General features: G+C 39.2%; 1 protein-coding gene across 1 annotated transcript; it reads right to left on the reverse strand.

Moving 5' to 3' along the window:
* Nucleotides 1-2,469: 2,469 nt before the first annotated feature.
* LOC103956120 (DNA-directed RNA polymerase subunit 10-like protein) lies at nucleotides 2,470-4,861 on the reverse strand. The gene is made up of 4 exons (XM_009368062.3): nucleotides 4,718-4,861; nucleotides 4,530-4,588; nucleotides 2,936-3,030; nucleotides 2,470-2,794 (listed from the first exon to the last, which is right to left on the reverse strand). The coding sequence occupies exons 1-4, from the start codon at nucleotides 4,751-4,753 to the stop codon at nucleotides 2,769-2,771; spliced, it is 216 nt and encodes a 71-aa protein (XP_009366337.1). The 5' UTR covers nucleotides 4,754-4,861; the 3' UTR covers nucleotides 2,470-2,768.
* Nucleotides 4,862-18,037: the final 13,176 nt, after the last annotated feature.

Consider the following 18,037-nt stretch of genomic DNA (forward strand, 5'->3'; position numbering starts at 1 on the left):
ATAAACTTTGTATGTGTGAACAATTTCTCTTAATAAGTATATTTTTTTTTAATATTACATAATTACTGTTTTGTCCTCGTTATGTAAATATTATGTATCAAAGTAAGGGTAAAATTGGAAAAATAAATACAAAAAAGAGGGTAAAACTGAAAAAAAATATGATTGTCATTATCTAAAAAAAAGAGGGTAAAATAGAAAAAATAGAGATATGATTGTCATTTTATCAAAAGGTACAAATTACTATTTTTCCCTCATTTTGTCAATAGTGTGTATTAAAAGTGAGGGCAAAATAGAAAAAAAGTTGACAAGGAGGGTTTTCTTAATAATAGTAATAGATAGATAGATATATATATATATATATATATATATATATATTCTTTCTTTCTTTCTTTTTAACAAAGCCATGGAAAACTTTATTGTTTAGACCAATTGGGTGCAGCTACATGTTAGGGTTAGGTTTTTTTTTTGCTCTAACATGTTAGTGATAGTTTGTCGTTCATTAGTATTTCCTTTTCAAAGTTTGATTCGCTATTTCTATGTTGCATTATTACTAATAAAACAATGCTCGACTATTCAAAATTATATAAGAATTCTTCCTCAAAACATTTCGAAGTCAATCTACAGAATTTCGAACTTATGGTAAAAATATTTTATTGTATGTAGAAGCTTCTTATACTATAAAGTGTTTCAATAAAATCATAAAATGCAAGCGCATAATTCAAAAGAGTTGTTATTATTTTATATACAATTTCTTTAAGTGTTATTGGTGCTTAATTCCTAACAATAATAAATTTCCGCAATGAAAATGAGGTGGTGAATTCAAGTTGTCGCTTCACCACAACACTACGGTAGACTTTTGGCGTTTTGATGATGTTTAGTAGGACAACCATCACTTGAAAGTGAGAAGTTTTAGATTCGAAACTCGTGGAAGGCGCATTCGATACCAAATTAGGCTGCCCATAGTGTAAAAATATCGATATACTAATAAATAAATAAAAAAAAAAAAAACAAACAAACCAACTTGTGTTATATAGTCCTATCAGTGAGTGACCATTTGTGATCCCCTTAACGGTTAAACTATAACTTCCGCCGTGCCAGTTTATTCTTCACGAGCTTAACCATAATTCGAGTTGAAAAGTGATGACCCTCGTTCCCATAATTTCCTTACAAATAAGTATGTCAGGGAGATGCATTTTCTGAAGTTCAGTATCATTGAGACATTGAATGAACAAGCCAAACCAATTGACATAAAAAGCCATAATTGTAGCAACAGGGAATAGCCATAATGCCCCCAACTTCTCTTACATGTCAGTAAGTAAAATATGACGGGTGATGCTATCTACACACTAATTTTTGTCATCTGATCCCCTTCAGTTCCAATTTATTTGATTTGACGACCCAAAATTAGAACTTTGGGGAAGATAAAAAGAGGCACGTTGGTATCACCACCCTATATGAAAGATGTTTCGTCAATACAACCCGCCCGGTGCAAACAACCAAAATGTGACGGGGGCAAATCATGAAACGTTATCAACCAGATCATTCAATAGCATACATACCATCACCTTCATGGCTTAATTAAGTGACTAATCCACCTGCTTAGCATTCCACAATTAACTATCCTACGACAAATATGGTCCTCGTTTGGAATAGATTAGTACTAATCTAATTTCTAATGACAATGGTTGCCTTTGTAACCGCGTGAATTGAAAACCTAACACTGCCACTGACAATGTAAGTTGCAACCAAATGGAAGTTGTTCATCCGAAAACTGGGAGAGATTCAAAACCCAGAAAGAAAGACAAACATAAAAACACAGCATAATTAATGATTTACAGTTTAAAGTATTCACTCAAATCTAAGGTTGGTCAGAGTTGGGAGTTAAATTTACTTATGATGATTTCGATATTCAGCCACAAGAAAAAAAATCGAATAACGTAGGAAGCTGCTATCTGCACTTCAAACTAATCCTGCTCTACCTGGTGTAAAAAAATATGAGAGTGCGAATACTAGATGACCATTCCGGTGTGCCAGTAACGATAACTGTAATTCTAACAGGTAAGAAGAAAACACCAATTCTTCCACTTGGCGTTACTTTTTTTTTCCGCAAAAAGAACATTTAAATTTCTCAGAAGAAAACATATATCACGTAGCCAAAAGAGCATTGAAAAAGGAGAGAAGAATAAACACGAGAACTGTTTCTCGGTGTCAACACCTAATGCCCTAGTGACACCTCATCCTTTCTAAGAATGAGAAGGGAGAATGAGTTAAGGAGAGAATGAGTCAAGATATCAGGTACAACCGTGTTCCTGGCCTGTTTCTTTCCCCAACATTCCACCATTTTTCTAAAACCTATGCCCTGTGACTAAGAGCAATTCAAACCATGTTCCTGGAACCTAAACATAGAAATCCTGCATCTATAGTAGCATGACGAAAAAACCACAACAAAGTTATAGCAAGGCAAATGTATGCATACCATAATCATTTTAGATCAAGCAACGCTAATAATAACACTATTGTTTGTTAGAAGCATTCAGTCTTTCATTCTATTTAATAAGTTCATAAACTAGTGCAGCAACATAAACACCTCAAGTGCATGCATAAGTATCTCCCTACATAGAGATAATCCTATTAGACATTCCAAGTTTCCAAGTATGGTAATAAGGATTGATCATGATCCAGACAAAACAGCACAGAACATTTACCACACAAAGACATGACAAAGGTCACATCAAACGAGCATCTGGCACTTGTTACACCAAGCTTCCTCAACTGGCGTCAGACTTCTCCAAAGCTGTAACAAAACGTAGTGTCACTGTGTCAGTACATAAATTTATTGGACACCTTTGTAGTAGATTTTGTGCATGTGCAGAGAGAGAGAGAGGGAGGGAGGGAGATAGAGATAGAGAGGGAGAGAGTGTGCGTGAGAGATTACTATTGTAGTTGAGAAGCTTCTCAATAAGATCAACGTGAGTCATAAGCATACGCCGGCAACAGTAGCGGACCAGACCCAATGCATCAAGTGCATCTCTGTATCCAGAAGATTCAAACCAGTAAGTAAATTTTCTTCCAGGACAAACTGATAGCTTTATTCCTACACTTCAGCCTGGCTGTCTACAACCAGGGAAGAGTACACTTTTAAAATTATTCATAGCTATTTGTCTGCACGTTAAACTCCAATATGTACACATATCTGTATGCACACAGATTCAAAAGAAAAAATATTGGAAACATATTATCATTCAAGAATCTATAAACTACACCCAAATGATTACTCTGTAAAAACTGAAAAATGAGCACTGCCCATCGAGAAACCTCGTACCCATGTCATTTAAAAGCCTATTTTATTATGCATGCAGATGCAACAGTACAAATAACGGAAACAGATTCACCGTTCAAAGATCTATAAATTACACCCAACTGATTACTCTGTAAAACTGAAAAATGAGCACTGCTCCTCATCTAGAAGCCTCTTATCCATGTCATTATAAAGCCTATTTTATTATGCATGCAGATGCAACTGTAAAATTGTTGGAAACAGATATGCACCATTCAAGGATCAATAAACTACACTTAACTGATTAGTCTGTCAAAACTGAAAAATGAGCATGGCCTGTCGAGAAACCTCTTATCCATGTCATTACAAGGCCTATTTTATTACCCACGCCGATGCAACAGTAAAAATATTGGAAACAGTTTACACACTGTTCAAGGATCTATAAACTACACCCAACTGATTAGTCTGTCAAAACTGAAAAATGAGCATTTCCCGTCGAGAAACCTCTTATCCATGTCATAACAAGGCCTACTTTATTATGCACACAGATGCAACAGGAAAAATAATGGGAGCAGATAATGCACCACTCAAGGATCGATAAACTACACCCAACTAATTAGTCTGTCAAAACTGAAAATTGAGCATTGCCCATCGGGAAACCTCTTATCCAATATCCATGTCATTACAAGGCCTATTTTATTATGCACACAGATGAAACAGTAAAAATAAGGGAAACAGCACCGTTCAAGGATCTATGAACTACACGACTGATTACTCAATCAAAACTGAAAAATGAGCATTGCTCGTTGAAAAACCTCTTATCCTTGTCATTATAGGGCCTACTTTATTATGCACGCAGATGCAATAATAAAAATAATGGAAACAGGTAATGCACCATTCAAGGATCTATAAACTACACCCAACTGATTACTAAGAACTGAAAAACTAGCATTGGTCATCGAAAAACCTCGTATCCATGTCATTATTAAGCTTATTTTAGAATGTCTTTTCCGCCAATCGTACAACATACATATCATCATAAGCCCCTCATAATCAACCCAATTAAACCCTAGGTTATGCTTATGCCAGGCATTACAGAACTGGTTTTTGACATTATATTGTGCAATTCACAACATGGAACGACCGTAAACTTTATGCACGTTCTCCACCATTACCACAAACAAAGTAAGAATCTTTGATATTATTGAATTTTAAAAATCGGGGGAAAACACCTGAAAATTGACCAACTCACCCTTCAGTGTAATCGGCCTGCAGCAGGTCGAGATACGTATCCCACTTGTTCCCGATGACCTAAAATTAAACATATAAACCACCAATTATTCAATCATCCCCAAATTCAACCCCATCGAAACGCTGAATGAAATTAGAGGAACAGAAAACCCTAGGCCTAGGATTAGGTTAAGGGCGAGTTGGGGGTACCTTGCCGCAGGTGAAACAGCGCACTGGGATGATCATTTTGATTTACCCTAACTCTGCTTCGCGTGTCCGAATGTTTCTCAGTCTTCGACAACCACGGGGGAAAGAGAGACACAGAGAAGGGAGGGAGAGAGTGCCTGAGTGCGGGTGCGCGAGAGGTTTAGGGTTTTTGGTTGATATAATAGGCTTTTACAGGTGGGCTATTGTTATTAAGTTTCCCTTCTCAAGTTTCAAGTATCAACCCAGAAATTAAAAAGTTGATTTTTTTTTTTTTTTTTTCAAAACAAATTACTTTCATTTTTTTTAACAATATTATCGACACTAAGTGAGAATGAGTGGCTTAGCCTCACAATAGGCTAGTAATAATGTGATTCAATTTCGACTTTGGCTAGAATCGAACTTTAGACCTCTCGCTTATAAGTGAAGATGAATATCACTAGATCGTAATATTAAGTGACAACAAATTACTTCCATTAACTTGTCCAAAAAAACATTACTTTCATTGTAAAAACTAGTACAAGGAAGATAGAGACCAAAAGGCATCTCATAACCTAAATACAAGCACAACAACAGAAAAAAAAAAAAAAAAAAAAAAAAAAAGCCCAAAAGGAGTCAACTAAACAACAACATATAAATTAAAAGACTTAAGCAAAATGATAGCTTCCACCTAAGATACAACGGGAGACCCATACAAACCTAAACCGTAGGCAGCAAAAACAAATAACAAAAAATCCTAATCTCAAGCAGCATAAAGCAACCTACTGCACCGCCACATCCTCGAAGGAAGCCAATGTCACATCCACGCCCTCGCGGTTTTGTTTTTGGGAACTCACACGAGAACTTCCCGATGGGTCACCCATCCTTGGAGTGCTCTCACACGCTACTCGCTTAACTTCGGAGTTCCCATGGAACCCGAAGCAAGTGAGCTCCCAAAAGGTCTCGTGCTAGGTAGAGATGGGAATATACATATAAGGATCACTCCCCTGGGCAATGTGGGATGTCACAATCCACCCCCCTTAGGGGCCAGATATCCTCGTCGGCACACACGCGACCAGGGTTAGGCTCTGATACCAATTGTCACATCCTGACCCGAGAGGGACCACTTCCCGGGCCCGACTCCATCGTAGCACGATATTGTCCGCTTTGGGCCCCGACCACGCCCTCACGGTTTTGTTTTTGGGAACTCACACGAGAACTTCCCGATGGGTCACCCATCCTGGAAGTGCTCTCGCGCGCTACTCGCTTAACTTCGGAGTTCCCATGGAACCCGAAGCCAGTGAGCTTTCAAAAGGCCTCGTGCTAGGTAGAGATGAGAATATACATATAAGGATCACTCCCCTAGGCGATGTGGGATGTCACAGCCAAACTTCGAACAGAAAAAGTAGATAAAAAATATATTCTCCATTCATCTTTTCTTCATGCATATATACATATACAAATGTTGACATATCCCTATCGAAATCAAGGCATGCTGGCCGTCACGTGAGGGTGACATAGCCATGTGCGCAATGCGGAAATGATAGTATTATGTAAATGTGGGCTAACAAAAACCAAACTAGCTAGCTTACACTAGAAAAATATATAAGTGCGAATGAAGGTATTTAAAGTGAAAATACACATATTTAGAGCATAGGTAACCTAAGTGTAGTCCAGCAGGCTAAGTATTAATTATACTTTATGAAATAAAGTTCCTACATTAATTGAAGTCTGTCAGAACAGTCGTAGAATCCTCATAAGCCACCAACACGAACGACTAACTAGAACCTGAAGGGGCACAAAACAGAAAACGTGAGTGGGAAAAAACAAAGCTTTTTAAAACCATTTCTCTTTCCAAAAATAGTAACCCCTCACCGTAAAACCCCTATAATTTCCCAAAAAATAGTAATACATACGTATGTAGAAATCATGCTGAAGAATAGTGGAAACCAAATATATGCCTTGTCAAGTATCTCAGCAATGAAATAAGTAAGCCAAGTGAAATAATTCAATGTAAACTGATGTGTCAGCCGGAGTCAACTAATGTGACCTGTACCGCTGAGCCTATAGCTCATCTACCAATTCCTGTAGACGAGTCGGAACCACCTAATGTGGTATGTACAACAGGCTGGGTGTAAATAGATACGCTCAAGTGCTATGATTACGTGAAGGTTGTGCGAAGTATCGCAAGTCACCTACGAGTCGAAACCACCTAATATGGTCTGTACGACAGGTTGGCACCTGCCTTGGATCTAAGCTGAACGTGTGGTGCGGGAGGTGAACGATCACATGAAGGCTAGGCCTTGGCCTCGGGCAGAGTACTAACACCGGGGTGCAGGATAATGAGCACTAAGGCCTCATTTGGCAGCTCAGACTGTATTGACTATTTCAGTCGGATAGGATATATAGTCATCGGATAGTATAGACTAAATTAGTCGGTCGTTTGGTGAATGTCGGACTAATAACCATATTATTTATACTGTGTTTGATATTTTTTTTTGTGTTTGGTACTTGTTAATAATATTTTTAAATTGATAATTCAAAAAAAAAAAATTACAAATGTGTTTTTAAAAATAAAATTTCACAATCCCAAAAAATAAAAATAAATAAAAATAAATAAAAAAAATAAAAACTATCAATTCTTTCGTCACCATCATCGTCTTCCTTTTCTTTCATCCACCAACCAATCAAATTTGCAGAAGCAAATCTCCAAATTATTGATCGGAGCTTGCTCACCCAGCAAGCAAAAAGTCCATTTCCATACTTTTCAAGGGAGTCACTGCAGACAAAAACGCAGGTGAAATAAAAAAACCCAGTTTTGAGTTTTTAATCCATTGAAACCAAAACTCAGATGAAATCTTTTTCCAGTTTTGAGTTTAATCACCGAACATCATCAAAATCAAATAACAATTAAACGAAAAACTCAAATAATGTCTCTCCACAACGGGAACGGCGTGACTTGGATTCGATGTGCCACCTCTGGTTTTCCGTTCAAAATCTGCCTGATGCTAATCAGAGGTGGGGATGGAGAAAGAGGGAAAGAAGGAATACCTTAGTTGAGAAGGAATTCCTGATGTGTAGAAGTAGATGGCAAGATGATTGGAGCAGTTATTTTTGCTTTAGCATGAAGTTCATGAACCCGACTAAATAATACCAAGGTATTGGACGGGATAAGCAAGCGGGCGTAAGGGGTATAAAAAATGGTGGGGTCGGATTAATAATCCGGTGCTTATTTAGTCCAAAACTCACCAAACACCTGTTTCGTATTATATAGTACAATCCGGTGTCTTATGCGGTGTGCCAAACGAGGCCTAAATGCATCTAAACATAACCATACACACTGCAATTACTATCATCAATATGCACTCACCTGAAGCTTACCTGGGCGTCTGCAGTGTCATGCAATAATATGCATATCTATACTAATGCATATACTAAAATGTAATGCAATTGACATGACATTTAAAAACGTAAATCCATTTAAAACAATTCTTAGGAAAATGGAAAACATATATATACATATATATAGAAAACCAAAAGCCCACTCACTGGTATGTAGCAGGGTCGTAACCCCCGAGTCTTGCTTGGTTACTCTCGTCCTCCAGAAACGTCTCATCTATATGCAAAACAACTAATTTAACGTTAATTTTAAGCATATAACCAAAACCGTGTAATAACTTCTCATATGTTGCTCCATTGGGGTGTTTGAATATACCATCGTGGCCAACCCAACACCAAGAGCATCCCTATATTTTTAGAAAAAATTTCTGGTGTCTCACGAGTTGGCCAAGGCACGGTCACACGCGTAGGCATGTGTCTGGCACGCTGACGGAATCCCTAATCGCGTTAGGGAATATTCCATTAAAATTACCTGACGCCATCAGTATATTCCGTCAAGGTTAACAGAATATTCCCCTTCCTTCTCCAGTGACTCACCGGGAACCGTCGCCAGCTGTCGTCTGCAACACCGGATTTTGGAAAAATTTAAAACTTCATTTTCTCATTCATTTTTCAACCAAATTCCACAAATCTTATATGGACTTGAAGCTCTCAACAAGGAGAACATAACCTTACCTATTTGAAGTCCTAAAACCGACGAAAAGTAGTCGGAAAATCCTTCGAAATTCCGGCAAGGTCTGCAACTTTGCGAACTAGCTTATTCCGATGTCCAAGTCACTTCAAAACTAACCTAGGGTCCCAATATAGTTGGTTAGGACCTTTTTTGGACCTTAAAACCTTGAAAATCTCAACGATCACATCAGAGTAACTTTTACCCCACCGGAGCTAGCGAGTTCTCGGGTTCTCGACGTCATTTCTTTAAACCAATGGTACCACCAGTCTTGTGAAGTCAAAAGATGAGTGATGATGGTCTTAGAAAGGTCGATCTGTGAGGTTTGGAGGGTTTTCTGCACAATTGGTCTATGGTTGAACAAACGAAAGAGAGGGTTCGAGAAAGAAGGAGAAGGGGAAGGGTTTGGCACGTGTGTATGTGTGTGTATGTCATAGGATAGGTCAGAAATAAAAGGGTCTCAAGCCCTAGTTGGGCTACAATGTTTAGGGCTCAAACAATTGAGTCCAACTAAAAAGAAACCAACCCAAATTTCACTTATTCCTTAGTAACATTTTCGTTACGAACCCGATTTGGCCCTAACTCGCGTCAACAGTCTCTTGGCGTCGAGTACAATTTGATCACATTAGCAGGAAAAATAATTTAAAACTATATATGTACATCCATGTCACTAAGCCAACGAGGGCATAATCGTCATTTTCACACATTTGGGGAGAAAATATATATTTATTCGAGACGGGTCGTCACAACCTACCCGTTTTAAGAAAATTTCGTCCCTGAAATTTCTGTACACTAGCATAACGACATATTAATATCCATAAAATAGGCCTGGATATAAATCTCGCATACGATCCTCCGTCTCCCAAGTGGCTTCCTCCATTGAATGGTTCCTCCACAAAACTTTCATCATGCGAACAGTCTTGTTCCTAAAAACCTTATTCTTCCAGTCTAAAATCGTCACTAGCTCCTCGTCGTTTGTCAATTCTGGATTAATTTCTAATGGATGAGGAGGTATCACGTGTGATGGATTAAAGACATAATGATGAAGCATAGAGACATGAAAAACGTCGTGCACTCTTGATAGTTTTGGAGGTAACTCAAGTCTATAGGCGATTTCACTGACTCGCTCGGTGATCTGGTACGGTCCAATGTAGCGAGGACTTACCGTACTACGTCCTTCCATGGAGATAGCTTCAAAAATACCCAATCTCCAACTTTACACACCTTATCAGTGGCGTGTTTATTAGTAAGGCTTTTCAGTCGATCTTGGGCCGCTTTCAGGTTAGCTTTAATTACTTCAATATTTTGCGTAGTCTCATCAACAATTTCAGGGCCTACTAACACCCTTTCACCAACTTCTGACCAACATAGAGGAGTACGACAGGATTTACCATAGAGTGCCTCGAAAGGTGACATACCGATACTAGAATGGTACTATTATTGTAGGCAAACTCCATCAAATCCAAACGCTTATGCCAAGCATCGCCAAATTGCAGTACCGAAGATCTCAGCATATCTTCTAGTGTCTGGATAGTTCTCACAGATTGCCCGTCTGTCTGTGGATGGTACGCCGTACTATAAGGTATCGTTTGGTATGCAGACGGAACGGGAGCAAAGATGCCCTCGGATGGAAACGAGGAAGAAGAAGGAGACGGAGAGGTTATAATTTTGTGTTCCACGGATGTGGAATGAGTCGTTCTAGGGGGTGAGGTGGAACGAAAATTCACCCAAAACTTGTCCCGTGGAACAGCTCGTTCCACCCGTTTTAGGCGCACCAAACGTGGAACGGAACGCCTTGTCCCACTCTGTTCCGTCCCGTCCCACGTACCAAACGGTACCTAAAGTAATCTTGAACCAAAAGCTTCTTGTAAAGCCACCTAAAACTTAGAAGTAAACCTAGGATCCCGATCAGAAATAATACTAATCGGAACCCTGTGGTACTTAACAATCTCCGATAGATATAGCTCAGCTAATCGGCTTAAAGAATAGTTCTCTCGAACTAGTATAAAGTGTGTTGACTTAGTAAGCCGATCCATTATCACCTAGATGCCATCATAATCATTTCACGTACGAGGAAACATGTACATGAAATCCATGGTAATATTTTCCCATTTCCACCTGGGGAACGGGAAGTGGCTGCATTAATCCAAAAGGCTTCTTCTTCTTAGCTTTGACTTGCTGACAAATTACACATCGACTCACATATTCAGCAATCTTTATTTTCATGCCAGGCCGGTAGTAGAAAGGTCGAATAGTGTGATACATCTTAGTACTTCCAGGATGCATCGCATAGGCCAATATATGCGCCTCATTGAGTACATCTTTCTTTAGTTCTGCAATATTCAGCACATACATCCAACTTCCCTGCATAAGCATGCCATTAGATTCCCGAATTTCGAGATATTTCTTTTTCCCTCGTAACACTGCCTCTAATAATTCCTGAGACTCTAGATCCTCTACTTGAGCTTCAAGCACGCGATTTATCAAAATCGGTCTGACCTGGAAACTAGCAAGTAAAGCTTCTTCTTGACCTTCTACCCCTAATTTCACTCTAGTGGACCTCAATTCTGTGAGGAGAGGAATGTGGCTAGCATGTAAAACATTAAGTTTGGCACATGATTTTCTGCTAAGTGTGTCTACCACCGTGTTCGCACGACTAGTGTGATACTCAATTGTGCAATCATAATTACTAAGTAGTTCTATCCACCTCCGCTACCGAAGGTTAATATCCTTCAGGGGTGAAAATATACTTAAGGTTTTTATGATCTGTGAAAAAAAGTAAAATTTGGTTGTGTGAAATTATATTTATGTCTCATATTTCTTATTCATGTTCTGTTTTAATTAGAGGGTTAAACTGGTAATTTCATAGGATTTTGGTTGACAATAAGTGTTTTATTAATTAGTAAAGATAATGCCTCCAAATTTTCAGGGTGAAAATAATGGCTGCTAGCTCAAGAACATGGGTAGGGTAATTCATCTTGTGTGGCTTCAACTATTGCGAAGCATATGCAATCACACAACCATGTTGCATTAATACGCAGCCTAAGTCATTTAAGGAAGCGTTACTATAAATCTCAAAATTACCACAATCGTTTGGAAGTGCCAAAACAAGTGCGTGAGTGAGATAATAATTTAGCCGCTGGAAGCTCCGCTCACAATCATCATCTCACTCAAATTTAACATCTTTTCTAGTCAACTTCGTCAGTGGTAAAGCTATGGTTGAAAAATCTTTAACAAACCGTCGGTAATAACCTGGCAACCTGAGAAAACTTGGTACCTTGATGACGGTTAGCGGCTACTCCCAATTTTCAACTGTAGCTATTTTCTGTGGGTCCACCTGAATACCCTGAGCTGATATTACATGCCCCAAAAATGCCACTTGATCTAACCAAAACTGGCATTTACTAAACTTAGCATATACTTGATGTTCCCTCAATTTCTTCAAAACTAGAATGAGATCTCGAGTATACTCTGCCTTAGACTTAGAATACACCAAAGTATCATCAATAAAGACAATAACAAACTTGTCGAGGTATGACTTAAATACTCGATTCATCAAATCCATAAAAGTTGCAGGTGCATTCGTTAACCCAAATGGCATAACGAGGAATTCCTAATAACCATATCGAGTCCTAAAAGCTGTCTTAGGGAAATCTTCACTTCTAATCTTTGATTGATAATACCAGACCTCAAATCAATTTTGGAGAACATGAATGTACCTCGAAGTTGATCAAATAAATCATCTATACGCGGCAACGGATAACGGTTTTTAATCGTTACCCGATATAGCTGTCGATAATCGATACGCAACCTCAAAGTCCCGTCATTCTTTCGTACAAATAAAACTGGAGCTCCCCAAGGTGAAGTACTAGGCTGAATGAAACCCTTATCAACCAATTCCTACAACTGTGTTTTCAATTCCCCCAACTCAACAGGAGCTATTCGATAAGGAGTTAAGGAAATAGGATCTGTAGTTGGAAGTAAATCAATAGTGAACTGTACTTCTCTATCTAGTGGTAATCCAAGTAAATCATCAGGGAAAACATCAGAGAAGTGCCTAACTACCCGTACATCCTCCACACGGATAGAAGTATCCTCATTCAATACCATGTGAGCCAAATAACCCTGACAACCTTTCCTCAGTAGTCGTCTAGCCTTCACGGAAGAAATAACGCCGTGTTTTAGTCCACTACGCACACCCACAAAGGTAACCACAGGCAAGCCTGGTCGATGGAAAATGACTGTCTTCTTGTAACAATCCAATTTGGCATGATTGTAATGTAACCAATCCATGCCCGGAATAACATCGAAATCAACAATATCTAATGGAACTAGATTAGCTGGCATAACAATGTCCTCCACCAGAACAGGACATCTTTGATATGCCCAGCTAACATGTCTCATCCCTAGGCATAGAAAACTCTAATTCATAACCAAGAGGTATAGGGTAGGGTTGTGTCTTCTGAGTAAACATATGAGAAATAACAAAATGAGTGGCACCATAATCAATTAATACTCTAGCAAAATGGCCAAGAATATTCAACGTACCCATAATAATAAGATCAGGATTACTCTGCGCATCATGCAGAATAATGCGGTGAACACGGCCCTATGGCTGCTGCCGTCCTCCACGACCTCTGTTAGCTTGATTTCCACGTCCCTGCAAACCACGTCCTGACTAGGCTGATTAGGCTGCCTCGATGATCATGCACTGCTAGAAGCAACCTTAATGTTCTAGGACTGCCTTCCTGGATACCATTGTGATCTACCACATGGATATGGTGGATATGGCGTGTAACCTCTTGGGTACTGAGCGTAACCACCCTGGTGATACAGATCATGTGGGTACTGATACGGTCCTCCAGAATATGGGGCTATATCTCCCTGATAATGATATGCACCCTCATAACCCGTCGGGATATAACCACTAGGCCCTAGCACTTGCTGAATAGGAACTAGTGGTGGCAAGGCAGGTGGTTGGGGCTTTTGCTGGCTCTGAGGGCATTGATTAGCTCGGTGTCCCATCTGACTACAAACAAAACATCATTTGTTGCCTTGTTTACAATCCCCAAAATGTCGACTATTACATCTACGGTAGAATGGACCACCAGAACTACTAAAATCTCTTTGTCTCTGGAAGCGAGAACCTCTTGAACGGCCATGCCTTCGCAGCGCAGTGGAACTCGAGCCCCCACTAGAAGAACCACTTCTTTTAAAACACTGCGTCTTGCAAGGTCCCTGTGATGATTGTCCTTTATCTTTATTATTATTTTTCTTCTGGTTATTATCTTTTTCTTCTTCCTCCTCACTACCATTTGGAGCATTCTCAAAGTCTTCAACCCGAAGTAGAACTTCATAAAACTCCTGATATGTAGAGCAAGAAGTCGTAGTAGCCATAGAATGCCACTTCTTTCGAGTACCCCACTTAAATCGTTGAAGCATTTCGGCAAGATTTTCAGCAATCTCTGGACAATATCGGGACAAATTAGTAAACTTTCTATACCACTCATTAGCTGACATTTTCCCTTGTTTCAAACGCGAGAATTCTTCCTTCTTACGATCCACATACTCTGGAGGTACAAATCTCTTATGGAATAGATGCTTAAAAACCTCACAATCTGCAACTTCTTCCGGTGACAACTAAAAAGTTTCATGTCTCTACCAGGATGCAGCCTCCTCACCCAAAAACCAAGTAGTCGTCTTGATCTATCTATCCTCAGGGAAATTCCTTTGTCGTTGCATCACCCGATAGATTTTCTCGACATGATTGAGCCAACGCTCAGCTCCTTTGGGCTCTTCAGTACCAACAAAATTATTCAACTTTAAGTTATATACAGTCTCCAATGGAGTTCTTTAGGGAGGGCGAAGTGTGGATTGAATGGCATTAGCTATGGCTTTACCAAGTTAGGTAATATCTGGAAAATTAGACTCGGATGAAGTATGTGGCTCTCTACGTGGCGGCATGGTTCTGACATAAGACATTCAAAATGAGTAGAATACCCACAAAATATATAGGACTGCTAAACCTGGCTTTGATACCAAATTAACACACCCCGACCGAAATCGAGGCATACTGGCCGTCACGTGAGGGTCACGTGGCCATATGCGCAATGCGGAAGTGATAGTATTATGCAAATGTGGTTGAACAAAAACCAAACTAGCTAACTTACATTAGACAAATATATAAGTGCGAGTGAAGGTATTTAAAGTGTAAATACACATATTCAGAGCATAGGTAACCTAAGTGCAGTCAAGCAAGCCAAGTATTAATTACACAGGTTATGAAATAAAGTTCCTACATTAATTGAAGTCTGTCAGAACTGTTGTAGAGTTCTCGTAAGCCACCAACATGAACGACTAACTAGAACTTGGAGGGGCGTAAAACAGAAAACATGAGTGGGCAAAAACAAAGCTTTTTAAAACCATTTCTCTTTCCAAAAATAATAACCCCTCACCGTAAAACCTGTATAATTTTCCAAAAATTAGTAATACATACGTATATAGAAATCATGCTCAAGAGTAGTGAAAACCAAGTATATGCCATGTCAAGTATCTCAGCAATGAAATAAGTAAACCATGTGAAATAATTCAATGTAAACTAATATGTTAGCCGGAGTCACCTAACGTGACCTGTATGGCTGAGCCTATAGCTCATCTACCAATTCCTGCACAGGAGTCGGAACCACCTAATGTGGTCTACACGACAGGCTGGGTGTAAATAGATACGCTCAAGTGCTACGATCACGTGAAGGATGTGCGAAGTATTGCAAGTCACCTACGAGTCGGAACCACTTAAAGTGGTATGTACGACAGGCTGGCACCTACCTTGGATCCAAGGTGAGTGTGTGGTACGGGAGGTGAACAATCACATGAAGGCTAGACCCTGGCCTCAAGCAGAGCACTACCACCGGGGTGCTGGATAATGAACAGTATATGCATCTAAACATAACATTACACACTGCAATTACTATCATCAATATGCGCTCACCTGAAGCTTACCTGGGTGTTCGCAGTGTCATGCAATAATATTCATATCTATACTAATGCATTTACTAAAATGTAATGCAATTGACATGGCATTTAAAAACGTAAATCCATTTAAAACCATTCCTGAAAAAATGGAAAACATATATATATATATATATATATATATATATACACGTATATATAGAAAACCAAAAGCCCACTCACTAGTATGTAGCAAGGTCGTCACCCTCGAGTCTCACCTGGCTACGCTCGTCCTCCAGAAACGTCTCATCTATATGCGAAACAACTAATTTAACGTTAATTTTAAGCACATAACTGAAACCGTGTAATAACTTCTCATATGTTGCTCAATTGAGGTGTTTGAATATACCATCATGGCCAACTCAACACCACGAGCATCCCCATATTTTTAGAAAATATTTTTGGTGTCTCACGCGCCGCCCAAGGCACGGCCACACGCACATGCACGTGCCTAGCATGCTGACGGAATCCCTAACGACGTTAGGGAATATTCCGTTAAAATTACCTAATGTTGTCAGTATATTCCGTCAAGGTTGACGGAATATTCCCCTTCATTTTCTGGTGACTTGCATGGAACCACCGTCGACCGCCGTCTGCAATGCCATAATCTGAAAAAATTTAAAACTTCATTTTCTCATTCATTTTTCAACCAAATTCCACCAATCTTATATGAACTTGAAGCTCTCAACAAGGGGAACATAACCTTATCTATTTGAAGTCCTAAAAGAGACGAAAAGTAGTCGGAAAATCCTTCGAAATTCCGGCAAGGTCTGCAACTCTACAAACTAGCCTATTCCGACATCCAAGTCACTTCAAAACTAACCTAGGGTCCCAATAGAGTTGGTTAAGACCCTTGTTGGACCTTGAAACCTTGAAAAATCTCGATGATCACGTCGAAGTAACTTCTACCCCACCGGAGCTAGCGAGTTCTTGGGTTCTCGACGTCCTTTCTTCAAACCATTCGTACCACTAGTCTTGTGAAGTCAAGAGAAGAGTGATGATGGTCTTAGAAAGGTCGATCCGTGAGGTTTGGAGGGTTTTCTGCACAATTGGTCTACGGTTGTAAGGATGAGAAAGAGGGTTCGAGAAAGAAGGAATGGGGGAAGGGTTTGGCACGTGTGTATGTCACGGGATAGGTTAGAAATAAAAGGTTCTCAAGCCCTAGATGGGCTACAATGTTTAGGGCTCAAAAAATTGAGTCCAACTAAAAATAAACCAACCTAAACTTCACTTATTCCTTACTAACATTTTCGCTATGAACCCGATTCGGCCCTAACTCGCGTCAACGCTCTCGTGGCGTCGAGTACAATTTGATCACATCAGCAGGAAAAATAATTTAAAACTATGTATGTACATCGACGTCAACAAGCCAACGAGGGCATAATTGTCATTTTCACACATTCGGGGAGAAAATATATATTTATTCAGGACGGGTCGTCACAGACGTAAATATCTATATGAGTACCTGAACCATATTTATATAAACTTATCAAAATATATGTAGTTAGTGTTTCTCCGATCTGGTGTTTTCACTCAATCATTGTGTTTTGTTTTAATTTATTTTTAATTTTTAATTTATTTTTTATAGTAAAACAATATATTTTACACTAAGGGAAGAAAGAGTTAGGCTAAGCTGCACAATGGGTAATCTAATTTGATGTTGAATTCGCTATACATGAGATTTAAACCCAAGATCTCTCACTTACAAGTGAAGAGGAATACCACCAGATCGTAGTATTGAGTGACACTCGATCATTGTGTTGTGTTAGAAATGAATGAGCATAAGTATGGTTACCCTTGTCCACCTCCTCAAGGTAAGTACGTGCATATTTTACTTGTTATTTTATTCTTTTCTAACTACCAAACTATATATGTCACTTAGTATTACGGTCTAGTGATATTTCTCTTTACTTGTAAGTGAAAAGTCTTAGGTTCAATTCTCACTAAAGGCGAATTTGAACCACATTATTGATAGTCTATTGTGAGGCTTAACCCACTCTCCAACCCCCTTAGTGTAAATGACACGCCTTGATCCCGGTGTCTGAAGGACAACGGGATGGCCACGTGCTAGCTGACACCCGAGGGTGACGCAAGCCATTTCATGAATGCATATGCCCAGAACATGTAAAACATGCATATAATTTTCGCGCGTAACAACGCAATAAAGTAGTCAAGTACAAACCTTAATAAAATATAATATTTAACTGCCAACAAATTAAAAGTGATAGTGCATGACATGTTCAAAGCATACTACTAATTCGAAATACAAG

Source organism: the organism of the source record quoted next, unplaced genomic scaffold, assembly GCF_019419815.1.
Source record: "Pyrus x bretschneideri cultivar Hongxiangsu unplaced genomic scaffold, Pyrus_bretschneideri_v1 Contig49, whole genome shotgun sequence".
Taxonomy (NCBI): Eukaryota; Viridiplantae; Streptophyta; class Magnoliopsida; order Rosales; family Rosaceae; genus Pyrus; species Pyrus x bretschneideri.

Coding starts and splice junctions, on each gene's coding strand:
- LOC103956120 (XM_009368062.3), bottom strand. CDS start 4,753: ATGATCATCCCAGTGCGCTGTTTCACCTGCGGCAAG. Junction 3,031..4,529: donor CAGGCCGATTACACTGAAGG/GTGAGTTGGTCA, acceptor TTCTGGATACAG/AGATGCACTTGATGCATTGG. Junction 2,795..2,935: donor GAAGCTTCTCAACTACAATA/GTAATCTCTCAC, acceptor GTTTTGTTACAG/CTTTGGAGAAGTCTGACGCC.